General features: G+C 32.1%; 1 protein-coding gene across 2 annotated transcripts; it reads right to left on the bottom strand.

Annotated features, from left to right (window-relative positions):
• Positions 1–2,453: 2,453 nt before the first annotated feature.
• Positions 2,454–6,910, bottom strand: LOC143057670 (uncharacterized). 2 transcript variants are annotated; one of them, XM_076231059.1, is made up of 4 exons: positions 6,779–6,864; positions 5,392–5,459; positions 4,617–4,703; positions 2,454–3,315 (listed from the first exon to the last, which is right to left on the bottom strand). In XM_076231059.1, exons 1-4 carry the CDS (start codon positions 6,821–6,823, stop codon positions 2,982–2,984), a joined length of 534 nt encoding a protein of 177 aa, XP_076087174.1. In that variant the 5' UTR covers positions 6,824–6,864; the 3' UTR covers positions 2,454–2,981. The 2 variants fall into 2 exon arrangements, with proteins under 2 accessions (XP_076087174.1, XP_076087247.1); XM_076231132.1 differs by having other exon boundaries at positions 2,458–3,315; positions 6,788–6,910.
• Positions 6,911–12,689: the final 5,779 nt, after the last annotated feature.

The following is a 12,689-nucleotide window of genomic DNA, read 5'->3' as shown; positions in this document are numbered from 1 at the left end:
ATTCATTTTGTTATTGTTGATCATATCAACCTGTCTTTGTGATTGTTGTACACGGTGATACTTAATTACATTCATTTTGTTATTGTTGATCATATCAACCTGTCTTTCATTGAAATAAAGTTATCATTCTTTAAAATATATTGTTGAAGTTGTTATATTTAATGTGTTTATGATTATTTTTTTTTTGAAAAAGTTAATTTTTAAAGTCCTTTAAATAACATATAAACAAATTCCTAACTAGAAGACAACCAAGATAAAACCTTGGCAACATTAGTTGTAGATGTTCAAATCTAATAAATCAGGGGGGGGAAAAGATATTTAAGTTAATGTAGCAAACAGAAATTGATGGGATCTTCTGAACTATGAAAGGATCACCTTATGTGTTGGCAGTGTAAGTATTTCCTGTTATATGTGAACCACAAGTCATCCGATACCACACTCTGTCATAATGTTACAATCAGGACTAGATCAGTATTTTTGTAACTTAAGATGTCCTTCGTCATAATCATGTTGTGAGTTGAGATACAAATATTATACTTCATGATAGTGACCGTAAAACTTTAAGAATGTATTTTGTGAACATGAACTAGCATAACAAAATTAAAACAAAATAGTTTTTATGTGCTACTCATATCTTGTATTCCACTGGTCCAAATGGGTACATAAACATTTATTAAGATAATTTGTCACTGGTCCCTATTTTTTACTGAACTTTTGTATAGGTTCAAGGGTCTGAAAAGAAGAAGCAAAATATTTTTATATATACATAGTGATATATGAATTAACAGAATTTCTATTTCTGACGGTTTCAATGAAAGAATTGACACTTCAAACTGGGTTTCCTTCTCCCTAAATTGCTGGACATATAAAGACAAGGATGCACTCGCTAAAATGTCTCTCTTTTATTACTAATCATTGATATTGTGTTGATAGTCCTAAATATATGAATCTTTACTATAACTATCACATAAACTTAACATGATCCATGAAAATAAGGTCAAGGTCAGATGAACCATTCCAGACAGACATGTACAGCTTACAATCCTTCCATACAACAACTATAGTTGACCTATTGCTTAAAGTTTAACAACAGATCAAAACACAAAAAATAAACACTAAGCAATGAACTGTGAAAATGAGGTCAAGGTCAAATAAACCACAGGACTGACCAGGGGCGGATCCAGGATTTTTGGAAAGGGGGGGCGAAGTTTTGAAAATTTTTTGGGACCTTTTTGGGGCTAAAAACATAAAATAAGTGTAATATGCACTTTCCAAATGGTTACTGGCGTGGGGCATGTATATTTTGTAGTTGCTGTAAAGTGTAAGGGTTGGATATTTTCAATGCTGTATTCTCTCTATTAATTGTCTATCATAAAATGATAGTATGGATCCAAAGCTATGAACTGATAAATTTGATGTGGGACTTGTCAATAGAAAATAGACATGGAAAATTGTCGCTGTTTTGATGTAAGTTATTATTACTTCACAGATTTCTTTTTGTAAACAAGATATACGCCGGGGTATTCAATGAAATTTACAATACAGCCGGCACAAGTTAAAAAAGACAAACAAGCAATTTCTTATCCAAATGTTTGGTTGATATGTTTCACCCAACAAAATTAAGGGAAGTGAGGAGTTACAATTCAACCAAAGGCTAAGAATGAGACTGAAATGACAACGAATTTATGAATGACGGTTGACAAATGGAGACATAAAGGCCACACCCATCAGGCAGGTTGCAGTCTGGTCTTGAAAAAAGTATTCGATATATCAATTCGGCAAAACAGACATTCCGTTCAGACATGCAAACCCCTGCCAGCAAAAAAAAATGCCCGTTTTTATTCATCATGTTCATATGCTAAATAATTCTGTTGTAAATTTTTGTTTCTAATAGTGGACAGTGATTATTGTTGTCAATCCAGATACAGCCAGAATTAAGGCAAAAATTAGTTAATTTTTTTTTCTCAAATATCTCAGACTGTCTCCTCAAATCAAATGATTCGTACCATAGACTTTAAATATATCTAGAGCTTATACTGACTGGGGATCATTATTCAGCTATGTTATTTTAAAATTGGCTGGGGCGTTTGGCCTATGGAATGTATCCCCATCTTATACACCAAGGTCTTTAGACAATCTACAAAAAAAGAACTACCGGTACACAGAGAAAAAAAAAAGAATGTTGGATTTTTACTGATAAATATAAGTCAGGGCTGATTTTTCTAAATATTTATGTTTGATACAATTGATTGAACTAATATATTAACAAACATTGGCAAGGAAAATGTAGTTACTGTGGATTAATTTTTATTCATTGGATTAATCGTTTTTTTGGTACAGGTGAACCACTAATTCCAATGTTCAATGAATTACATATTTTCAATAGGCTTTAGTTGGAAGCAAAACCACAAAATCAAATATCAATGTAAATGCAATTTTTCAGCAATCCACGAAAATTGATACTCACGAAAATAAATGAATTCACAGTCTGAGAGAATATTACCTCCCTTCACATGAAATGTTTGTATATTTCCATGATGTGCTTTCCATATATAATTTGTTGATACCATACCACCAAAGTGCACATAGACAAACATTCCAGTGAACTCAATCAAGTAGTTAAAGGATCACTGTGGATTCATGACATTTTTCGGATTTCATTTTTTTTAAGATTGTTATTATAGACAAAGCAATTCAATCAACAATGACATACAGATTTTCTATTATCTTATTAAAAGACAATGATGAAATTATGATAAAGCTCAAACTACTCTCTCAAATGAAATCAAATAAATCCACAGTATGCAGAAATTACCACTTTACTAAAGTTTGAGTTAGGTTGCAACAGTGTGGACCAGTGGCAAAAGATTTTAAGACTCATGACCATAGAAACTACTGTGGCTACACACAACTTAATACCTTAATACCAAGGTATAGCTTAATCTAAATGGGCCTGTCATACAATCTCTCTCCAGGACGGTTCATTTGCCTATCTCCCGGTTGGTAATATGTCTGTCCATTGGCCTTGCTGCTCCAGGTCTCTCCATTGGATTATTTTCTGTGCCATAATTTGGCCCGTCAACATGCCTTTCCAATGGCCAATCGCTCTGTCTATCATATAGTCTATCATATATCATATCATTAGGCCTATTACTAGATCTTGGACCATATTCACCTGGCCTACCTGCAGACCTCTCCCTAGATCTTGGCCTATCACCTAGTCTACCTCTGGACAAGGGTCTATTTGTATGTTTATACCTGTCATTTGGTCCACCTAGTCCACCACCTCTTGAGTATTCTGGGTCTTCAAATCGTCTAAAATAAAAGCAAAGTATCACATGCATGTCAATTTCAAAATGTGCAAATTTGATGTGACTGTCATACAAGTGTGAGGTTTAGCTAAATAAAATGTTATCACAGAGATATGTCTCACTGTTTTGTAATTTCGATAATGCAAATGTTGAAATTTGTTAAAATAGCAAAACTATAACAAGTTTTGCAAATATTCAAAGTCAATGAACCATGACAGAAGGTATATGATTAAACAATCTCCATGGAAATGAGATGTGTCAAAGCTAATATAACTGCATACCAAATACCATTGACTTATCATAAGTAGTTCCCTTTAAACAAACATGAACACAAACTAATACATGTAAACTAAGCAAAATTTCAAAGTCAATAGACCATGACTGAGGGAGCGGGGCCAAATAATTTCCATGGAAATGAGATATGCCAATGCTTATTCAACTGCATACAAATTATCATTAACTTACCACTAGTGGTTCCTCAAAAATTATCCTAATCACAAACTAGTACATGAAAACTAAGCAAAGTTTCAAAGTCAATAGACCATAACGGAGGGGATGGGGCCAAATAATCTCCATGGTAATGAGATGTACAAATACTTATACAACTGCATACCAATTGTTTTGACTTTAATGACATACCACTAGTAGTTCACCATAAACTAGACCTAATCACAAACTAATACATTGTTGCATGACGCCGCCGCCATCACCAGAAACAGCATACCTATGTCTCGCTTTTTGACTCCGTCAAGCCAGACATAAAACAGGTTCAATCCACCATTTTCTACATAATACAATGCCTGTACCAAGTCAGGAATATGACAGTTGTTATCCATTCGTTTGATGTGTTTGAGATTTTGATTTTGTCATTTGATTAGGGATTATGCGTTTGAATTTTGAATTTTCTTTGGATTTTTTTTTTTATTTTACTTTTAGAAAATTTTTCAGGAAAAAGTTTTGTCAATATCAAACTGTATGAGAACTGTAATGTTGGCATATCATCATATATATGGACATACCACAAATCCAAATCAAATTATTATAGACTGTCAAGTGTACATCAATACGGCTGGTAGAAAACCATGCTTACATCTTTGTAATTAAGACTTATTGGATAATTGTCTCATTTGTGTCTTAGTTGATATTTACAAAAAGCAAATTAAATAATAACCAACAGACAGACAGTCACAGGTACATCTATATGGCTCATACAAAACAATGTCTACGTTGTGTAAACTCTATGGAGATAAATGTCTCATTGGTAAATCATACCAAATCTCCCTCTCAGTATATCTAATGTTTTACCTGTAGGAAGCTTCCTCTCTTCGCTTTGAGTCTAAAATTTCCTCATATGATGGAGTTTGCCTTCTGCCATAACTTGCTGGACGGTCTCTGAAAATATATTATTGAAAAATAAAAATTATCTTAAGAGTTTATTACTTGCTGGACAATCTCTAAAAATACATGAAAAAGGTTATCTAATGGGGTTAATTAATTGTTAACCTAGCTTACTCATTTCAAAGAAGTTAAATTGGTGTGTGAAGGGGAGACTTAAAATAAAAAATAACTATGCAATTTTTTTCAATTATAATTCAGATGAAATGCACTAAATTCTATTCAGATAAAAAAAAATGTCTACGCTTTAGGTTGCACTTTGTAAATACAGCTGTTTCACAAACCATGCCTCTTTTGTGGAGATATATGATATTCATAGATAAATTGTTTTGTTTATGTACTGGTTCTCAGATATGATCTCTGTTTTTCATCTCATAGAGACATAACTCGGGAATGTTACCAGTTATAAAAGAAAATAGCACCTTGACTTCTACAGGAGATCAATAGCGAAGGTAGGGGTAGTACAGAACATAAGTACAAGTTTAAACTCGTTGAAATGTTGAAAATATGCCTGAAAGCTCTATATTTTGACCTTTGGAAAAAAGTGGTGCATTTCTATTCTAGGATATATTTTTTTTCAAAACTTCTTAGCTAAAGTGGTACAGTTTCAGCCGTAAAAGGAGTTCCTATGGGAAATTGCATTGTCTATATTTACAGAAACACAACCTATACAAATATAATATACCTTGGAGGTTCCTGATCTCTTACAGGACTTTTGTGAAATGGTGGAGGATCTTGCTGGAACCAACTATCCTGTAACATAAAAGTTATAACATATGAAATATTAACTCTCTAGGTTCCTGTAACATAAAGGTTATAACAAACGAAAATAATGACTCTCAGTATTCTTTTAAAATTCTTAGGTGAAATATTTACTCTTACTACAAAACAAACGAAAATAAAAATTATTTTTTGCCTCTTATCTTCCATTTAGAGTGTAAAAAAATCAGACATCGATATTAGTTCTTTAAGATTATATGTGAATATTTCTAGGCTTGTCAATTGTGAGTGTAAGTTTGTAAATTTTACGTCACTTTCTTTGTAAGTTTATTATTGAAGGTTTCATAGTGACTTCTGCATGGTTTTTTTGTCCCATTGTGCTGTTGGGTTGCTGAAAATGATATTTCTGCTTAAAATACAAATTTTGTACCTATTTCTATTCACTTTTCATTATTTGGTTTTTCATGCAACTGAAGCATTTACCAAAACATTAATTTTATAAGTAGAAGAAGACAATGTGCTACTTAAATGAGATTTTTTCAAAGATTTATTATCAGTTTACATGTGCTGTCCAAAGAAAGAAAACATTTTTGCTTCACACACAAAATAAGCAGAAAATAAAAGTGCTCCATTCAAAGCCATTCATTTCAGAAACAGCAGTTCAGATTATTTAAGAATAGAATTACTGAAAATAGAAATGAAATAACTCTGTATTAACATAATTGAATATTAGTGAGAGTAGAAGCAAAATTCAGGAAAAATGTGTGCCTTTAATGTCTTCCTCACAATCAAGTTGTGAAGTTGAGATAATTTCATATGAACAATTTGATTAATACACATTTTCCCTACCAACCAAAGACAGATGTAAAGATTCACACAAGATGATAAAACAGTCAAATTTTCACATTTTCTATATTTTGCAAAACAATTCACTGTTCTGATTAAAGATATCATCAATAACTTACAAATGCTACACTGTAAAAATTTGACTCTAATTTAACTGGAAATTTCCTTAATAAACAAAATTAGTAATTTTAAGTACAGGTTTTTTCCCCCTTTTTTTCATTTTTCCATACCCAAGCCCTTTTGACCCCTCATGACAGATATTGTTTTTTGTTTTTTTTTGTTTTTACCACACCCATACTTAATTTTATCTGATTCAAGAATCCCCTGTCCCACCTTTTAGAAAATATTTACTGTGCAGTATGAAAATATAAAAATAAGGCTTTGTCATTTATTAAAGAAATTTCCAGTGAGCTAGGACAAAATCAGACACCAACATTTTACCAGTGTTGGAGTTGTTTTGCGTTTGTGCTATAAATAGATTTAAGACGTTAGCAAACCACACATACAGGTGGTACCTTTCCATCTACCCAGTTAGGTCGACCTCGCGGCATGCCTTCTTTACCAAAAACTTTCTGTAAAAATAGGTTAGATATTAGTTAAGCTGGGGGGTTAGTATGGCCACTTTCTGTTCAGACATTAAGACCCCGTTTACACTAGCAAAAAAGATCGATCTTTGGTCTAATCATGGAAGTAATATTAAATATTACTTCCATGGTCTAATGTAAAAAATAAATCTGCCTATGTTCGGCAAAAACATATGTGTTTCAAAATGATGGATGGAATAAGAAAAGTAAACATTGATTCCGCTGTTTTTGGATTAGCTTCTAAATCAATAAGGACTATTTCTTTGCTGCAAATCCTCGTCTTTAAACGCATTGACCTTTCGTATTTTAGCGAAAGTCTACAAACATATCTTGTTTAATGACTTGTGATGCATGAACCAAAATAATAATTAATTAATCCATACTAAATCCCATTGAGCAAACTATCTTCTACATCATTTTGTAATGTGTGTGCCAGATGCAAAATTTCCTTTAATATTCTATTTTTAGAATTTTTTGTTTACGAAATATAAGGTAATAAGGTTTTTATGTTGTAGTGTAAACGCACTGAATTAAAATAAACATAAATGGTCTCAATTGATCTTGCTTGTGCAATGAAAACGTGAACCGATATTTTTCAGATCTAAGTTAGCTTGTTTCTTAATAAATAGTTGATATCATGATAGTTTATTATTAATTGTTTTAGTGTTTCCTTTTTCAGTTTTCCTGTGTACACAAAACTTCTCGTCCACCCTCCAGAAATGTCACAGTTTATTTAGGAACTTAACTGTTGCTTTATTTGCTTTATTGTTTGTCTTTGAAATTACTTTTGTAAACCAAAGGGTAAATAAATAAATCATAAATCATAAGTAAAACTGCAAAAGACATGGCAAAAAAAAACCACATAAAAAACCCCGACTCACAGTCTACAAAACTGTGACAAAACAGAGTAAACTAAAGACTGATGAAATAACCCCCCTAACTCTTACCCTTCAAACATAAAAAAATATATACAACAAGCTGTACCTATTTTTTTCAACACATTTTCATTCTCAATTTTCGTTTTCTACAAATGGTCAAAGTTTATGATTAGTAAATACTCAATATTAAATTACAAAAAATATACAACTTATAAGTGATGGTAAACATCAATTCAAACAGTTTAATAATAAGAAACTTGAATTTAATAGAAATAAAAAATACATTTATATTTTAAAATCTTCCTTCAATATGGACATTAAACCAGTAAGCATTTTTAAATAAAATTAAGGAATGACAGTAATGTATTTGAAGAGTTGACAACATCAATCAACGATTTGACAGCAGCAAATGTAATTTTTATTGAAACAATGAGGGACAAAAACAGATATTTGCGATTATCAACTATAATTAGAGGCTCTAAAGAGCCTGTGTCGCTCACCTTGGTCCTTGTGCATATTAAACAAAGGACACGGATGGATTAATGACAAAATTGTGTTTTTCTGATGGTGATGTGTTTGTAGATCTTATTTTACTGAACATTCTTGCGGCTTATAATTATCTCTATCTATAATGAACTTGGCCCAGTAGTTACAGTGGAAAATTTATGACAAGAGGCTGTCACAACGAAAGCAAACCGGATTTATTAACATTTGTTTGTGTCCTGGCAATATCACAAGAACCATTACTGATGAATGGTGAAAGTGAAAATCGTCAATATCAAATTTGACCTCCATTTTGTCATCAGTATCAACATATTAAAATTTGAAAAGCTTAGATTGAATGGTTCATGAGTAAATGCAACAACGTGAATGGAAACGCCATTTTACGATCTTTCAAGAACCATAAATCCTGAACGGTAAAAGTCAAAATCGTCATTATTGAACTTGACCTCCATTTTGTCATCAGTAACAGCATATTAAAATTTCGGAAGCTTTGGTAGAACAGTTTATGCATAAATGCACGGACACGACTGGAAACTTCATTTTTCAATCTTTCAAGAACCATAAATCCTGAACGGTAAAAGTCAAAATCGTCATTATTGAACTTGACCTCCATTTTGTCATCAGTAACAGCATATTAAAATTTCGGAAGCTTTGGTAGAACAGTTTATGCATAAATGCACGGACACGACTGGAAACTTCATTTTTCAATCTTTCAAGAACCATAACTCCTGAACGGTAAAAGTCAAAATCGTCATTATTGAACTTGACCTCCATTCTGTCATTAGTAACAACATTTTAAAATTTGGGAAGCTTTGGTAGAACAGTTCATGCGTAAATGCACTGACACGACTGGAAACTCCATTTTTCAATCTTTCAAGAACCATAACCCCTGAACGGTAAAAGTCAAAATCGCCATTATTGAACTTGACCTTCGTATAGTTGTCAGTAATAACATATTATAGACATTATAGAATATTGACATTTCTAGAGGGTGGACAAGCAGTTTTGTGTTAACAGGAAAAACTGAAAATGGAAACACTAAAACAAGGAATAATAAACTATCATGATATCAACTATTTATTAAGAAACAAGTTAACTTAGACCCTGTTTACACTTGCATGAAATTGAATCGATCTTAAAAAAATCGGTTCACGTTTACATTGCACAAGCAAGATCGATCTTATTTAATCCAATGGTTTACATCACAACATAATAGAACGGGTCTGACCTTATTACCTTATGTTTTCTAAACAAATAATTCTTAAAAGTAAAAGAAATTTTGCATCTCACACACTGCAGAATGATGTAGAAGATAGTTTGCTCATTGGGATTTAGTATGGATTTATTAATTATTATTTTGGTTCATGCATCACAAGTCATTAAACAAGATATGTGTGTAGATTTTCGCTAAAATACGAACGGTCAATGCGTTTAAAGAGGAGGATTTGCAGCAAAGAAATAGTCCTTATTGATTTAGAAGCTAATCCAAAAACAGCGGAATCAATGTTTACTTTTCTTATTTCATCCATCATTTTGAAACACGTATGTTTTTGCCGATAAACATAGGCAGATTTATTTTCATATCTAAATATAACATTCACCTGAAAAAAGATCGATCGCAATTTCCAAGCGTTTACACTAAAAAAAAAATGATTGAAATAAGATCAATCTTTTTAAAAACCCCTCTGGAGGTATACTTGAACGATTGAAAAATGGAGTTTCCAGTCGTGTCCGTGCATTTATGCATAAACTGTTCTACCAAAGCTTCCGAAATTTTAATATGCTGTTACTGATGACAAAATGGAGGTCAAGTTCAATAATGACGATTTTGACTTTTACCGTTCAGGATTTATGGTTCTTGAAAGATCGTAAAATGGCGTTTCCATTCACGTTGTTGCATTTACTCATGAACCATTCAATCTAAGCTTTTCAAATTTTAATATGTTGATACTGATGACAAAATGGAGGTCAAATTTGATATTGACGATTTTCACTTTCACCATTCATCAGTAATGGTTCTTGTGATATTGCCAGGACACAAATAAATGTTAATAAATCCGGTTTGCTTTCGTTGTGACAGCCTCTTGTCATAAATTTTCCACTGTAACTACTGGGCCAAGTTCATTATAGATAGAGATAATTATAAGCCGCAAGAATGTTCAGTAAAATAAGATCTACAAACACATCACCATCAGAAAAACACAATTTTGTCATTAATCCATCCGTGTCCTTTGTTTAATATGCACAAGGACCAAGGTGAGCGACATAGGCTCTTTAGAGCCTCTAGTTATAGTTGATAATCGCAAATATCTGTTTTTGTCCCTCATTGTTTCAATAAAAATTTAAAGTAAGATCTGGATAAATGCGGTTGCATGAAAAACGAAATAATGAAAAATGAATAGAAAATAGGTACAAAATTTGTATTTTAAGCAGAAATATTATTTTCAGCAGCCCAACAGCACAATGGGACAAAAAAACAAAACACGCAGAAGTCACTATGAAACCTTCAATAATAAACTTACAAAGAAAGTGACTCAAAATTTACAAACTTACATTCACAATTGACAAGCCTAGAAATATTCACATATAATCTTAAAGAATTAATATGTTCTCATTTTTTACACTCTAAATGGAAGATTAAAAGCAAAAAATAATTTTATTTTTCATTTGTTTTGTAGTTAAAGTAAATATTTCACCTAGGAATTTTAAAAGAATACTGAGAGTTATTATTTTCGTTTGTTATAACCTTTATGTTACAGGAACCTAGAGAGTTAATATTTCATATGTTATAACTTTTATGTTACAGGATAGTTGGTTCCAGCAAGATCCTCCACCATTTCACAAAAGTCCTGTAAGAGATCAGGAACCTCCAAGGTATATTATATTTGTATAGGTTGTGTTTCTGTAAATATAGACAATGCAATTTCCCATAGGAACTCCTTTTACGGCTGAAACTGTACCACTTTAACTAAGAAGTTTTGAAAAAAAATATATCCTAGAATAGAAATGCACCACTTTTTTCCAAAGGTCAAAATATAGAGCTTTCAGGCATATTTTCAACATTTCAACGAGTTTAAACTTGTACTTATGTTCTGTACTACCCCTACCTTCGCTATTGATCTCCTGTAGAATTCAAGGCGCTATTTTCTTTTATTTATACTGGTAACATTCCCAAGTTATGTCTCTATGAGATGAAACATAGAGATCATATCTGAGAACCAGTAAATAAACAAAACAATTTATCTATGAATATCATATATCTCCACAAAAGAGGCATGGTTTGTGAAACAGCTGTATTCACAAAGTGCAACCTATAGCGTAGACATTTTTTTTTATCTGAATAGAATTTAGTGCATTTTATCTGAATTATAAGTGAAAAAAATTGCATAGTTAGTTTTTATTTTAAGTTTCCCCTTCACACACCAATTTAACTACTTTGAAATGAGTAAGCTAGGTTAACAATTAATTAACTCCATTAGATAACCTTTTTCATGTATTTTTAGAGATTGTCCAGCAAGTAATAAACTCCTTAAGATAATTTTTATTTTTCTATAATATATTTTCAGAGATCGTCCAGCAAGTTATGACAGAAGGCAAACTCCATCATATGAGGAAATTTTAGACTCAAAGCGAAGAGAGGAAGCTTCCTACAGGTAAAACATTAGATATACTGAGAGGGAGATTTGGTATGATTTACCAATGAGACATTTATCTCCATAGAGTTTACACAACATAGACCTAGGCATTGTTTTGTATGAACCATATTGATGTACCTGTGACTGTCTGTCTGTTGGTTATTATTTAATTTGCTTTGTGTAAATATCAACTAAGACACAAATGAGACAATTATCCATTAGTCTTAATGACAAAGATGTAAGCATGGTTTTCTACCAGCCATATTGATGTACACTTGACAGTCTATAATAATTTGATTTGGATTTGTGGTATGTCCATATACATGAGGATATGCCAACATTACAGTTCTCATACAGTTTGATATTGACAAAACTTTTTCCTGAAAAATTTGCTAAAAAGTAAAATAAAAAAAAAAAACCCAAAGAAAATTCAAGATTCAAATGCAAAATCCCTAATCAAATGGCAAAATCAAAATCTCAAACACATCAAAAGAATGGATAACAACTGTCATATTCCTGACTTGGTACAGGCATTGTCTTATGTAGAAAATGGTGGATTGAACCTGTTTTATGTCTGGCTTGACGGAGTCAAAAAGCGAGACATAGGTATGCTGTTTCTGGCAATGGCGGCGGCGTCAACAATGTATTAGTTTGTAATTAGGTCTAGTTTATGGTGAACCACTAGTGGTATGTCATTAAAGTCAAAAACATTTGGTATGCAGTTGTATAAGTATTGGCACATCTCATTACCATGGAGATTATTTGGCCCCATCCCCTCAGTTATGGTCTATTGACTTTGAAACTTTGCTTAGTTTA

The sequence above is a fragment of the Mytilus galloprovincialis genome, chromosome 1 (genome assembly GCF_965363235.1).
Source record: "Mytilus galloprovincialis chromosome 1, xbMytGall1.hap1.1, whole genome shotgun sequence".
Classification (NCBI taxonomy): Eukaryota; Metazoa; Mollusca; class Bivalvia; order Mytilida; family Mytilidae; genus Mytilus; species Mytilus galloprovincialis.
This window is presented reverse-complemented; position numbering and strand designations above follow the sequence as displayed.